At 53.9% G+C, this 14,065-nt stretch overlaps 7 protein-coding genes across 7 annotated transcripts; 3 read left to right on the plus strand and 4 right to left on the minus strand.

Moving 5' to 3' along the window:
• Positions 1 to 817: 817 nt before the first annotated feature.
• Positions 818 to 3,483, plus strand: N7498_007815 (ATP-dependent 6-phosphofructokinase; the record flags this gene model as incomplete). Its single annotated transcript, XM_058454877.1, has 4 exons — positions 818 to 1,558; positions 1,618 to 2,079; positions 2,138 to 3,281; positions 3,437 to 3,483. 4 exons carry the CDS (start codon positions 818 to 820, stop codon positions 3,481 to 3,483), a joined length of 2,394 nt encoding a protein of 797 aa, XP_058307126.1.
• Positions 3,484 to 4,049: 566 nt separating this feature from the next.
• On the minus strand, positions 4,050 to 5,673 carry isn1 (IMP 5'-nucleotidase ISN1; the record flags this gene model as incomplete). The annotated part of the gene is made up of 8 exons (XM_058454878.1): positions 4,050 to 4,139; positions 4,194 to 4,333; positions 4,389 to 5,183; positions 5,235 to 5,382; positions 5,446 to 5,460; positions 5,507 to 5,527; positions 5,586 to 5,596; positions 5,649 to 5,673. The coding sequence occupies 8 exons, from the start codon at positions 5,671 to 5,673 to the stop codon at positions 4,050 to 4,052; spliced, it is 1,245 nt and encodes a 414-aa protein (XP_058307127.1).
• A 603-nt stretch (positions 5,674 to 6,276) lies between these two features.
• N7498_007817 (uncharacterized protein) lies at positions 6,277 to 6,945 on the plus strand (the record flags this gene model as incomplete). The annotated part of the gene is made up of 1 exon (XM_058454879.1): positions 6,277 to 6,945. The coding sequence occupies one exon, from the start codon at positions 6,277 to 6,279 to the stop codon at positions 6,943 to 6,945; it is 669 nt and encodes a 222-aa protein (XP_058307128.1).
• Positions 6,946 to 7,194: 249 nt separating this feature from the next.
• On the minus strand, positions 7,195 to 9,135 carry N7498_007818 (putative MFS quinate transporter; the record flags this gene model as incomplete). Its single annotated transcript, XM_058454880.1, has 5 exons — positions 7,195 to 8,271; positions 8,322 to 8,392; positions 8,478 to 8,535; positions 8,598 to 8,787; positions 8,858 to 9,135. 5 exons carry the CDS (start codon positions 9,133 to 9,135, stop codon positions 7,195 to 7,197), a joined length of 1,674 nt encoding a protein of 557 aa, XP_058307129.1.
• A 244-nt stretch (positions 9,136 to 9,379) lies between these two features.
• Positions 9,380 to 9,622, minus strand: N7498_007819 (uncharacterized protein; the record flags this gene model as incomplete). The annotated part of the gene is made up of 1 exon (XM_058454881.1): positions 9,380 to 9,622. The coding sequence occupies one exon, from the start codon at positions 9,620 to 9,622 to the stop codon at positions 9,380 to 9,382; it is 243 nt and encodes an 80-aa protein (XP_058307130.1).
• A 756-nt stretch (positions 9,623 to 10,378) lies between these two features.
• N7498_007820 (glutathione synthetase) lies at positions 10,379 to 12,094 on the minus strand (the record flags this gene model as incomplete). The annotated part of the gene is made up of 4 exons (XM_058454882.1): positions 10,379 to 11,212; positions 11,267 to 11,812; positions 11,875 to 11,961; positions 12,014 to 12,094. The coding sequence occupies 4 exons, from the start codon at positions 12,092 to 12,094 to the stop codon at positions 10,379 to 10,381; spliced, it is 1,548 nt and encodes a 515-aa protein (XP_058307131.1).
• A 255-nt stretch (positions 12,095 to 12,349) lies between these two features.
• On the plus strand, positions 12,350 to 13,901 carry N7498_007821 (uncharacterized protein; the record flags this gene model as incomplete). The annotated part of the gene is made up of 7 exons (XM_058454883.1): positions 12,350 to 12,451; positions 12,523 to 12,754; positions 12,809 to 12,882; positions 12,937 to 13,316; positions 13,380 to 13,444; positions 13,497 to 13,737; positions 13,808 to 13,901. 7 exons carry the CDS (start codon positions 12,350 to 12,352, stop codon positions 13,899 to 13,901), a joined length of 1,188 nt encoding a protein of 395 aa, XP_058307132.1.
• Positions 13,902 to 14,065: the final 164 nt, after the last annotated feature.

A 14,065-nucleotide genomic window follows, 5' to 3' on the forward strand; every position in this document is an offset into this window, starting at 1 on the left:
ACATTCCCAGACCAGGTGACACTGTATTCACCACCAACACCATCGGTATAGGTCGCATCTACGATGCCGTCGGCCCAGTAGGCATAGGAATATCCATCACTGTATCCTGTCGAGCTAGATCGCTTCCAGTTATCAAGTTCCACTCTGTATACTAGCGCTGACCTACACCTTAGTGCCCGCCTCGAGGATAGAAATCCAACTGGGCAGACAAAGAGCATGCCATTCTCGCCTCCCCATCCCTTATTCGATGGCCTCCGAATTTGGTCATATCCCAGGCACCACCGTCCTTGTTCATGGTGTCTTGACGTGAACCGACAGAATGTTTATGCCTGGAAAATGAGGTATCGACAACGGACCCACCCAAGCCCTGAGCCCTAAGTCCCGATTGGGATGGAAGCCCACGTGAAATGGCCCGCACTAGTCCCAACCTGGAAGCTCGACGGTGACATCACGCTCGCGCTGCTCAACAAAGGTCAAGCAACTGGTTTCGCATTCACGGGTGCTGGCAGTTCGGCTGAAACCACCCTCGTCTTGCATTGACCTTTCGTCACATCCTCTTCAGCTTCTCAACTGCCATCCGGTTTCCCAACACCCCATTACCGGACGTCCTCCACTCAAGACTTCACGGTGTTCGTGTCTGTGACCTCACCACCCCACTTCTGTTTTATCTCACCGGAATTGGGTTCAACCCCTCCATTGGTTTCTTAATTGCTCCCCGCGCTGCATAGTAATTTTCTCAATTCAATTCGACCGTTCTATCTTCATTTTTCCTGTTGGCTCTGCGACCTCTGACACGGTCGACACTCACGATTCCAACATGGAGCCCGCCAAGATTCCCGTCGAACCGCCCAAGAAGCGCCGCATCGGCGTGCTCACCTCCGGTGGTGATGCTCCGGGCATGAACGGCGCCGTTCGCGCCGTGGTCCGCATGGCCATTCACAGCGACTGCGAGGCCTACGCCGTCTTCGAAGGATACGAGGGGCTGGTAAACGGCGGCAATATGATCCGCCAGCTGCACTGGGAGGACGTTCGCGGCTGGCTGTCGCGCGGAGGTACCTTGATCGGCTCTGCTCGCTGCATGACCTTCCGAGAGCGTGCTGGCCGCATGAAGGCTGCGAAGAACATGGTTCTGCGCGGCATCGATGCACTGGTTGTCTGCGGTGGTGACGGAAGTTTGACCGGTGCCGATGTCTTCCGCGCCGAGTGGCCCTCGTTGCTGTCGGACCTCGTTGCGGCCGGCGAATTGACCCGGGAGCAGGTCGAGCCCTACAAGGTGTTGAACATCGTGGGACTGGTCGGTTCCATCGACAACGACATGTCCGGCACCGACGCCACTATCGGCTGCTACTCATCCTTGACCCGCATTTGCGACGCAGTTGACGACGTTTTCGACACTGCATTTTCACACCAACGAGGCTTCGTTATAGAAGTCATGGGTCGTCACTGTGGCTGGCTGGCCTTGATGTCCGCCATCAGCACCGGCGCCGACTGGCTGTTTATTCCCGAAATGCCTCCGCAGGACGGCTGGGAGGATGAAATGTGCTCCATGATCACCAAGGTACGTTGATGGTAGCCCCAGTGGCAGTCTGTCCCAGAGCTAATCGGCTGCGATTGCAGAACCGCAAAGACCGAGGCAAGCGCCGTACGATCGTGATTGTCGCCGAGGGAGCGCAGGACCGCCATCTCAACAAGATTTCGAGCTCAAAGATCAAGGATATCCTGACAGACCGGCTGGGACTCGACACTCGGACCACCGTTCTCGGTCACACCCAGCGAGGTGGTGCCGCATGCGCCTATGATCGTTGGCTGTCGACTCTACAGGGCGTCGAGGCCGTTAAGGCCATTTTGGAGCAGACACCTCAGTCCCCAGTCCCTGTCATCACCATCCGCGAGAACAAGATCATGCGCACCCCTCTGATGGAAGCAGTGCAACTTACCAAGGATGTCACTGAGAAAATCCAGAGCAAGCAGTTCGACGCCGCAATGGACATGCGGGACGCCGAGTTTAAGGAATACTACGACGCCTATCTCAACACTGCAACCCCGGATCACCCCAGGTTGCATCTCCCGGAGGGCAAGGTACGAATGGAGCCATATGTGCGAGAGGTGCCGGCGATGCTAATTTGTGACTTTTTAGAGAATGCGGATTGCCATCATTCACGTCGGTGCGCCCGCCGGTGGTATGAACCCAGCCACACGGGCTGCTGTGGCCTACTGCTTGACCCGCGGCCACACCCCAATTGCAATTCACAACGGTTTCCCCGGCCTCGTCCGACACCACAATGACAAGCCGGTCAGCTCGGTCCGGGAGGTCCGCTGGCTCGAGTCCGATAGCTGGGTCAACGAGGGTGGTTCGGATATCGGAACCAACCGTAGCTTGCCTTCCGATGACATGGACGGTGTGGCCAAGTGCTTCGACCTCTACAAGTTCGATGCCCTCTTCGTGGTCGGTGGATTCGAGGCTTTCACTGCTGTCAGCCAACTGCGCCAAGCTCGCGAGAAGTACGACGCCTTCAAGATCCCCCTCATCGTCCTCCCGGCCACCATTTCCAACAACGTTCCCGGCACCGAGTACTCCCTTGGTAGTGACACTTGCTTGAACACCTTGATCGATTTCTGTGATGCCATCCGCCAGTCCGCCTCTTCGTCTCGTCGCCGTGTCTTCGTCATCGAGACCCAGGGTGGCAAGTCTGGTTACATTGCGACCACGGCCGGCTTGGCCGTTGGTGCTGTGGCGGTGTACATTCCCGAGGAGGGTATTGACATCAAGATGCTGTCTCGCGATATTGATTTCCTGCGCGACAACTTTGTCCGTGATAAGGGTGCTAACCGTGCCGGCAAGATCATTCTGCGCAACGAATGTGCTTCCGGCACTTACACGACCCAGGTGGTCGCTGACATGATCAAGGAGGAGGCCAAGGGCCGCTTCGAGTCGCGTGCTGCGGTCCCCGGTCACTTCCAGCAGGGTGGCAAGCCGTCCCCTATGGATCGTGTCCGCGCTCTTCGCATGGCCATCAAATGCATGCGCCACATCGAATCCTACACCGGCCAAAGTCGCGACGCCATTGCGAACGATCCTTTGTCGAGTGCCGTGATCGGTGTTAAGGGCTCCCAGGTTCTATTCTCGCCGATGGGCGGCGACTCGGGCTTGGAAGAGACCGAGACTGATTGGACTCGCCGTCGGCCCAAGTCCGAATTCTGGCTGGAGCTGCAGGACGTCGTCAACACTCTTTCCGGCCGTTCGGCCTCCCGCACCCAAGAGGGCTGGTTTTGCTACGAGAGTACGTAATTGCGACAACCCCTGGATTTTGCATCTCGTTTACTCCGCGTATTGGCCCCCTTCGACTTATCGACTTGCTGCTGCGTGCGATCCTGATGCTGTTCCTAATTTCCCGCGTTTCCGGATATTAACGAATTTCTTTTTCTCCCATTTCAGATCCCTCTTCGATCCAGTCCATCCCGTCGGTCCCCAACTCGCCTTGAAGGATCGACTCCCTGATGGCTTCATGCAGCATTTTCTTTTCAACACTAGCATTGGTACCGCGAGTTATTTGCCGCCACATTGATGTCTTTCACGAAGACTGACACTGTCCACCCAGACTGTCGCCCCTGAAGGCCACCATCGTGCTCCATGAGTGACCGCTGGACGCCTCCTCACGTTTGTACGATGCTACACAACGCAGCGCCTAGATCAGTGCTAGATCTCGGCGATCTCTAGGCATGGGCGTTTGGGCTTCATTTTATATTCCATATCCTCGTGCGTTTATCTGGATCTTGCCTATGGACGCCTGGATCGTGTCAGGTAGACCTAGATCACATTACTCTTAGCCAATGACTTGTATAATCTACGCCTTACACCCGGTAGCTTTCTAGTTCGGTAGATGCCAGTAACGGTATCGATGCACGCGTCGCCGAATTCAAAGATTGTTGTTATGAATTAATTATAGAAAGGATGCTATCACAGTGGCGACGACGATGAGCTTACTCGTTTGCCCGAAAAGCACGTTGCGATGCCACTATGACCCGTACTCACGTGCCAGATATAGCTGTCACTTGCTGACCGCTGCTTCCAGCTCATCCAAGAGCTCGACAGTCTCTGCGGGGCTGGCAATCCAAGCAGTCGTGGAAGCCAGGCGAGCCTGTGAAACGTTTGCATCAGTTTGCAAATTCTCAAATGGAGTCTTCTTCTTTACCTTGAAGTCGTTCGCCCCGGCGGACAAGAATTGATCACCAATATGCAGGGTTTTCGACGGGTCAATGCCGCCAAAGTATTGTTGACACGCCCGAACCCCCCACGACTTGTCCCCAATATCGACAAAAACGTCGTTTCCACCTACGGCGAAGTTAGACATGACTGCGACTGTAGCCAGAATTTAGGGAGGCAATACCATTGAATGCACAGAAAGGAAGACGTGAACCAACAGTTGACCGTTCAACCGTGTTCTGAACAACCAGCACGGTCTCTTCCAACAGCTCGCGATCGATGCGAACACCGTTTACGGGATATACACCGACTGCTCGGTCCTTGCGGAGCACGGCAGCCGGCAGCCCAAGGTTAGACGCACATGCTCGTAGAGAGTCCTCGGCAATATCCAGCAACTGTTTGATGTCATCGTCGCGCCATGCGCGCATCTCATCCAGCAGCCATTCCTTGCGGGACACGTAGGTCAATCGGGACTCCGAGTCCTGATCGAAACGGAACAAGAAATTGCTTTCACCGCCCATCACGATGATTCCCTCCTTCTGGGACGGAGTCAATGTCTTGGAGTCGTGTACGGCATCGAGGAGGCCCTGCAGACGGCCATAGTACTTGGGTGCTTCTTCATATCCGGCGGCGGTGACGATGCCGACCTTGCACCCCCGCTCTAGCAGACGCAAGATTCGCGGGATGACGGGATTGTCTGGATTCAAGCAAGCACCGTCATCGTAAAGCGTCACATCTCCATCAAAAGTGACGAGTTCGACCTCACTGGAGCGAACCAGGCCCAGTAGCTGGGCGGAGTTCAAGATGAGTCGGATATCGTTGAAGGAAGGGGCGACGAATCTTCGCCGGCTGATAAATCGGTGTTCGTCCTGGTAATTGAAGGCATCCTCCAAGTGCAGCCGAGTAAAAAAGTAGCCAACGGTAGGCACCAGCAGTTTGAGTTTGGATTTGCCGGGGGCATCTCGTTGGTGATGTTGAACTGGCGGGTGATGAGCGGAAGAAATCGGGTTGCCTGCGACCTGCGACTTACTGTGATCGTTGATCAGATTCTCGACATCACGCATGATCTCGGCATAGCGCTGGTGGGTGTCTGCGGCGACACGCTTGAGCCCCTCGCTATGTTCCTGGTAGATCACCGTCGGCTGGGAATGCAGCACAAAGGGAACGGCCAACAGACCCTGGCACTTCTTAGCCGCCGCTCACGGGCAAACGGGCTCACCCGAGGCGATATTCAAGCCTACCTTGATCCATTCAATCTAGAAGGTCAGACGGCGACTTGTACATGAGTTGGAGCGTGCTTACCAGTTGATCCCGCCGATGGGTCTGCGCGGGGTTAGCGAGGGGCGATCATCGATCATTGATCATTGGGGAGAGCGCGTACCTTGAGAGCATCTGGACAGGTCAGCAGGGCCAGAGATCGGGGTCCCAAGATGGAAAAGCTTACATTCAACGCGATAACGAGTGGTCATGGTGTTCAGCACATCAACCCAAGGTGGTTGTTGACAACACGATCTCCGAGTCTCCGAGTCTCCGAATCCTCCCGCACGTCCCCGTGAGTCACGTCGCCTCACCTTGACCTTTGGGCCGACCACTTCTTTTTTTCCGGGCTTCACGCGTTTCGATTGACTGACTTTGGGACTGACCGTATTCTAGGCAGCTCCCCGATCCGTCCTCAGAGGGAAATTGGGTGTCGCGATGTGTCGCGATGTGTCGGTGAGGCGAGCGTTTTGGCAGGATTGGCCTCTAAACGCCTCAAACCTCAGAATCGTGCGGCCCGGACGTGAGATACGAGATGACCGGAGGACTCAGAATGATACGCCATGACTCAGGCAGCACTGCCACCACCTGGCGAGGAGTCATATACTTCCCAGAGGAAAACCTTGGATTATGACGCTATGATGGATGCCTGGACTTTCTATATCTATTCCTTAGGCAAGGCCGTTTTTCATTTGTCAACTGGGAACATCTTGGTACGATAGCCCATTCAAGGCATCAGCCGCTACTCGCCGATTGTCTCCTTTATTTACTGCTACGCTGGCCGCAACAACACGATCATCCATCCCTTATCCACCATGGCGAGCGACGACCATTCGGACGCGCCGCCGCCATATTCTTCTTCCTTTGAAGACACCGCCAGTGAAAAATCAGATACCGAATTCCTTCTTCCACATCAGGCAGCTGAGCCCGGATTCGCGGTTTCATCTACTCTATCCAGAGGCCTTCAGGTGCCTTCAAGCACTGCCGCCTGCAGTTCCGGGTTCGATTACCCCGATGAATTGACTCGATACGGTATAACTCTGGAACACTGGCGCCAATTCACACAAGCAATTCAAGACGAAGCCAAGCTCTCTCCGCAACAGTGGACCACCGTGATCGGCAAAGGTCTCGGTGCGCTTGCCATCGGCGGCCTCGTGATCGGCTTCTTTGGCGCTATCCCGGCTTTTCTTATCGCTCGCACGGCCCGGAAACACCAGGAACAACGAAATGTCATCGCCAGTATGGCTGGCGAGCGTGGGGGAAACCTAATCCGTCACATCTCGCATTGGAATGAGACCTTCTTTCGACCTAGAGGGGTGTTGATTCGGGTCGATCTGCCAAAGGAATATCTCGACGACATGAGGAAAATGGATCTTCATAGGAATGGCTCTTCAAAAGATTCCGATGAAAGAGCCCGTGAGAAAGCAGCTCTCAAAGCACGAATTGTGATTATTCCTTTGGAAGGATCTCCTGTGAACATCTGAGAGGACTTCGATGGCGGAGAACGGGAGATAACCTTACCGATGAATTTGTTTTTTCCTCAACTATAAGACGGTGTCCTGGTTTTATAGCTTTGTTAATCATCATCAACGCTGGCTGAGTACACGGCGTTCGACGGGTTACGTGTGGCTTTACTTTTACTTCCGTAGCGGGCTCAATGGACAAAGGTCCCTTTGGCATTCATCATTTATTACGATCGCATAGCAGCAACACTGGAAAAAGGAAAATTGCCCCTAAACCCGGGCGGCTGCATCCTGCCTCTCCACATGATGGGCAGTTCCCTCAGCCTCCATTGCCTCCATCTTCTCGTTGATCACCAGATCACGCTCATCGGCATCCTTATTACCATGCAGACCAATCTTGTACCACGGCAAAGCAAACAGCTGATCCATACTCTCGAGGCTCCGGCCTGCGGTCTCGGGTACACTGAACCAGACCCAGAGGCCGCCGATGAGGGTCACCACACCGAAGAACCAGAAGGTTCCCTTGGGGCTGATGCCGCCGTCTGCTACGGGGAGAAGCATGTTGGGCACGGCGCGAGAGTTGCCGTACTGGTTGGCAAAGTGCAGAGTCATGGCCAGGGAGGTGGCGAGTGCACGGATGCGGAGAGGGAACAGTTCGGCGGTCAAAAGGTACTGCATCGAGTTCCAGCCCAGGGCCCATCCGAATCCGGAGATGTAGATCATGGCAATCGCGCCCTCGCTGGCACCCTTCTTGTTGGCGGGGATCTTGTAGCCGTCGACCGTGCCTATTTCAGGCACCGCGGTCAGGAAACCGGCAATGTAGATCATCGAAATGGCCTGCAGCGTAATTCCCAGAAGCAGCGCACGCTTACGACCGATGACATCAACGAGGAAGAGAGCGCAGAGAATAGCGGCAGTCAGCTTGATGATACCAAAGATGGCCGTCACCAGCAGGTTCTCGTTGCTACCCGTGATGCCCAACAGTTTGAAAAGATCCGTGGCGTAGACGGTGATTGAACCGGCACCGGACCACTGCGACAGAACCTGCGCCGTCAGGGCGACGTAGATCCGATAGAGGTTGGACGGAATTAGGAAGGTCTCCTTGATGACACCCAGCGGTCCGGATCCCATTGTAGCCTCCATCTCGATCTGGTGCGCCGTTTGAATGGAGTTGATCTCACGCACCACATACTCATGGTCGGCGGGAAGGCCACGGAGACGAGCCAAGTTGGCAAGCGCCTTCTCCGGTTGGCCACGCTTGATGAGGTATCGTGGAGACTCGTATTGCAGGAACGACAGGATGAAGATCAGGCCTGCAAAGATAACGTGAAGACTGGTGGGGACCTCCTGCACACGTCGTCAGTACCGGGCTTTGGGTAGCGGATATATTTACTTACCCATCTCTTGTGTGTGTTGTCGCCCATGTTGACTTGGCAGCCGTAGTTCGCAAAGTAGGCCAAGACGATTCCTGAGAAAGGATGCATTAGCGAATGGAGCCTCCCGAGAGTGACCCGGCTGGAAAGAAACATTGCCCCATTATGTAGAGCACGTACCGAGATAGACGAAACCCGTAAAGACACAGGTGCAGAGACCTCGAATAGAAGCAGGAGCCTAAGAAGATCAGCATAAGAAGTGGATTTGGTCGAGTCGAAGCCGTGCCCTCAACAACTTACAATCTCCGCAAGATAAACGGGAGCGACGACGACGGTCTGTCCGACGCCGAGACCAGCGATAAAGCGACCAGCATACACGGCCCCGAGGCTGCCATTGTTGCCCAAGAAGATTGCTATTCCCAGAATCCATAGCACACATAGTTGACGGGTTGCCCAGATGCGGCCGATTCGGTCACAAACAACGAAGGCACTATTTGCGATAGAAATCGAATCAGCATGGGCGAAAGAGACCCGTAGGGATGCAAGAACGATCAACTCACAAGAGAGCACCTCCTACGGATCCAATCTGCACCATCGCCGAGACATTTCCTTTGATGTTGGTCTGCTCGACCTGGCTGTATGAACTATAGTTGATGTACCGTTGGAAGTCCTTGGAATTGAAAGCGCCGGAGATGAGACCTTCATCGATACCTCGCGCAGCTCCCATTAAACCGAAGGAAACGACGGCGAACCACAACTTCCAGTTGAAGACTTCCTTGGGCTCACCCAAGTTCCTCAGACGGAAGACGTTGACTGGTTTCTTGGCTCCACCTGCCATGATGGGCAAACTCTTAGAATCTGTATCAACGGGAGTAGCTCCCAATGAGAAGAGTAGGTGTTGGGACAGGGAGAGTGAGACAGTGAGCAGAAAAATACGACGACCTTCTGACCTTTTAATAGCTGCACGAGTCCGGGGAAATTCTCCGCGTGCTGTGGGGAAAGTTGAGGGGCCCCGGACAAAGACAGGAAAGTTGCACGAGAATACGAACCAGGGCACATTCGGAGCCCTCAGTGCCTGGTGTTCATTTTCTACCGGCAATGCACCCCAGAGTACCCAGCGTCCGGCCTCTTGCGATGCAGCACGCGGCGGGCCGGCTATCGGTGGGACAAGAAACGGAGTCGGCCAAGGCCTGGGGAGCAGTGCCAAGGGAGCTTGGATCCCGAGCCAGTTCAGTGTCGGCTCGCCATTCGACGGCCTCGCCGTCAGGCTTCGTCGGATATTTTAGCGTTTGACGGGGATGTTGCATCGCCATGCGAGGCCACATGGTTGATGTCTGGGCCGTACATGACCCCTGTAGTTAGCGCTGTTTCTGGCTTTGACTTTCAGGAAGTGACCGAGGTCAAACCGAGTTCCTGTTGCATTCAAGCCATGCAATCCCGAGCGGATCAGGAGAGTTCAGCCACCTAGGGCTCGGGAAACGTCCGTCGGCAGGCTGATGCGAGCCGCTTTGCCAAGACGCGGCTTCCGCGGGGGTCAAACTGGGGAAATTCGACCATGACAGATGCTGAGACGGTCATTGGCCCGTCACCAAGTTCTTGGCCTGCATTGCTAAGATGCGCCGCGCGCTTGGCGTGGGAGGGGCGGGGAGCATTGACCAAGGTCTATCGCTCCGAGATCTGGTCTGAGCGGGGCCCAATTGAGTAGCGGACGTCGACCGTGGCACTGGTGCCACTGAGGCATATCTTGTCGGGGCCTACTGCGTGTGGCGTCAGTCGCTAGTCGATCACTGTTTGCTGCCGATTCCGGGGATTTTGCTCTGTGTGCCGGTCTCATTTCCGTAGATCGGCAGTTGAGTGTGGTGCGATGGCCGGAGGTGATTCCAGTTGCCTCGGAGTCGCTGTTGGCCCCCATCTTGGCACTGTACATTTCTAATCGTCGAATGCGCCGTACTAATCCTCCATGCATTGTAGTCGTGAAATCCCCAACTACATGGCACAACTCCGATTGCCGCTACCCGGCGATAATTTCGAACGAACCGTGAGAGTAGTTGGAGAGACTCCTGGGAGTGGGTACGAGCGTCTCATGTATCAACCAGGCGTGGCGTATCAAAGCATCCGTACCCCTTCACCACACTCATCTCGTTGACCTCCGCGTACTTGGTTTTGAAAGTCCAGCCACCGACTGAGTTATGGAGCATGTCACAGTGACCCTCGCTCGGGTTGGCTTTCCAAAGACAGCATCCCAGGATGCCTAGCTCCGACACCACGTCTCCACTACTGATCCCTGCGGAGCTCATCAGAAGATTGGACGATATCGGAGGATCGATCCGCTCCATCAAAATGTACCTCGACCATTGCGATTCCGGAACGGAGGCCAAGAAGCCAGGAATGTCTTCCCCATAAACATTATTGCCACCTCCTTCCAGGGACGGCTTCAGAATGTAGTTGACACAGCGCTCTTGATCGCGGACCAGGCTCCGAGCATACAGACCAGCCTCGGTCTCGTCTAATGGATACAGGTGGACGAACGTCTCACGGATAGCGGCGGCGTCTGAAGTGGAGAGAAAACGCTCGAGGGCGCCGGGCAGGGTGAGCGCCTGCTGTACCTTTTTGAAAGTGGTCAAGTGGCCCAGGATGGAGGGACACTTGATGGCGGCGGATTTCTCCAGTTGAAGACGTGCCTCGTAACCGGTTAGATTGTACTCCTCTGCTTCATAGCCTGCCCGCAAGTAAACGACCGAAATCTCCAACGGGTCTGTCGAGAGCAACCACGGCGGTTGGAAAAGCAATTCGTTATTCTCGGTCAATCGTGTATACTGAAGCACTTCCGGGCCCCAATCGAGCCGATAAGCCGGCACTGGCTCTTCTCGGTTCCACAGAGCATATTCAATCGGTCGCTCATCTGCGATGTTAAACTAGAAAGATGGTCAAACGTGTGCCCTTGACTCTGACCTGGCGGCGAGACCTACATTATACGGCTGCACAATAAACAGCACCGCCGTCCGCTTTGCTGATTTGCTTCTGGGCCGACCGTAGGTTTTATGAGCCAAAGCAAGCGCGGAGGCGAGCGACCTAATGGTCTTATTCTCGGGAAGGGACGCGACGTCAAACGAAGCATCGTCCAAAGTGTAAACGCCCTTCCGTGTCAGATAGCGATGCATGTTTGCTACTTTGTTTGCATGCGATGCGCCCGCACAGGAGAAACTGTTGAACTCGATCTGTTTCAGAGTTGTTTCAGGCAAAGCTTTCGGGGAGGTTGCCGAGTCTCCACTCAGATGAAGCATGTAGTCCGACCGGAATATACCCAGATGCACATCCTGGATAGATCCCGCTTTCTTCGCGGCTTGATGGATCCCCCAGAGGGCACCCGCAAGGGGCTCAACGGGTATGAGATCTCGAATAGCGTCCAAAATCCATGTCTCATCTTCAGCGACGGAGCAGTAAAGCCGATTATAAATCTCTTGGATCCCCAGCGCTTGCTGGAATCGTGCTCGAGGGAAAAGCGTAGGGAAGCACTAATGCACCTCGACGCGACGTCAGTAACCTCTGAAACATCTCATGAATCGGCGATACTGACGGCGACTCCGACGGGTTGACTCAGAACACTGTGTTCTATGTCCGATTCAACGAGCTTCAGCAATGATCCATGATTGATCTGCCAATCCTGCTCGCTGGTTAGCCTCGAATCGCGAGATCTACCGCAACAAGGTAGGAACCTTAATTTGGGTGACTAGATAGAACATTTGCTCCTCATTCAAATCAGGCGGGTATTTCTCTTTCCGCTTTGGTGATGTCATGTTGGTGAAAAGGTGAAAGGCGAACTGTCCAGCGGTTTTTTGTTTTGGACTGATCTGCTTCATGTGGGGGCCGTTTTGCCCACTTCGGACTAAACCGCGGGTTCGAGCGAGCATCGCCACAACACGCGATTGAATCGTGGGGAAAACGGAGGTGACGCATACGCACGGAAAAACAAGCCTTTTTGAGGTATCTCAGCAAATATGGAGGTTTCATTCTGTTTGCCACCGGTTCTTACCCTGCCGACACATTCATCCATGTGCATGATCTCGGGTTTTGAGAACAAGGCTTTCGGCCACGGGTCGACATGGTCGGAGAAAATCGATGTCTACGCTTTATCAAAGAGTAACTCGGTTTTGGTGCGTGTCGTAATGATACCCGCAGCCGAGAAGATTTGAATCCTCGCATTCCTGAACAATCTTGTCTCAAGGCCTGTGGTTTCCCACGGTCGCGATATCTTAAGGAGATGACGCTGCCAGGACCGCACTACTGGAGAAATGTTCTGATCATCGTTCCCATTATCGGAACGGCTATTGCAACAATCTTTTTCATCCTTCGTCTTTGCTGTCGCTATGTCGTGGCTCAAAAGTTCCGCGTCGAGGACCTTCTGATGGGCATGGAACTGTTGTGCACGTACCGCGTTGCCATCTGCCAGGTATACTGTATGTATTTGGGTCTATTCACGACGGCGGTACCCTAACGTTTTCGCTACCTAGCGGCGATACAAGGCATTGGAATTGGTCAGTCAATATGGGCCTTGCCCCGTGAGCAAAGATTGCGGATTACACTGGTACGCTGGTCGATCGTTCACAGCTCGAAGCAATTGCTAATCTTGGCATTATAGGCCAATTGGATACTTCTTAAGTTCTGGCCCTCTGCCCAAGTCTTCGTGAAAGTCTCGGTTGTGTTATTTCTTCGCCGACTGTTTGGCCTCAACAAGCGCTTTCGACATGCCGCCACGACAGTCATCATTTTCGTCGTTGCCTGGGGGCTGACTGCCATAATTGGAAATACTTTACAATGCTGGCCAGTCCAATATTTCTGGATTAAGCGTATCGAGGGACACTGCATGAGCGGACAAAACACTTTCTTCCTAGTCATCGGGTCGCTGTCAGTGGTGGAGGATGTGGTCATTCTCTGCCTCCCCTTACCAATAGTGTGGCGTCTGCACAATCCCACAAGAGAAAAGATAGAGATCACGCTACTGTTTTCAATGGGATGCTTGTAAGATGGTTCAAACTATCCCTCCCTTGTTGGTACCAGGACTAATCCGTATTCATCACACAGAGTCTGCATTTTCAGCATCCTAGGACTAGTGGGGCTCAAATACTACCAGACCGACAATTTGAATGGTAAAGTGCCATTTATGCGGATGCAAATACTTAGTGCTGATGTCATGAGCAGTGAGCAGCTCGTTAAATTTGATTTGGACCATCTTGGAATTAGACATGGCAATCATTTGTGGCTGTCTGTTACTCATAAAGCCTATATTCCAACCTTTCATGGGAATCATCCGGAAGGGCATCACAAGACTGAGCGAATCCTGCTTCGATGGCTCTAAAGGAATGATCATGGCCAAGTCTTCATTTCGCGAATCCGGGACGAGCGAATTCGGTATTCAAGAAGTCGCCGCGGCACACATTCGGTCGGCAGCGAGTTAAGTGCCAGAGATTTATGACGGATGTTTCCGAGGATGATACTGTTGATATGGATAGAATTCGCAAGAGAGATAACGATGGGCTGCCACTTCGGCGTGTAGCAGAGTTCCGTATTCCTGATTTTCAGGACGACAAGGACCGTCCACCGTAAAATATATTCGAGTCCTAAACCCTAGGGATCAGAATCCCACCTCCAAGCACTGGGGTTGCGATTTGCGGCGACCGCTCATGTATCACGACTTTTTCTTAACGATCCTGATTAACCGAGGTTTAACCTTTTCTTCGTGATTATCCCTTAATGATGCACATCAAGGC

This window comes from Penicillium cinerascens (assembly GCF_028974065.1).
Source record: "Penicillium cinerascens strain IBT 15544 chromosome Unknown contig_9_segment0_segment0, whole genome shotgun sequence".
NCBI classification, from domain to species: Eukaryota; Fungi; Ascomycota; class Eurotiomycetes; order Eurotiales; family Aspergillaceae; genus Penicillium; species Penicillium cinerascens.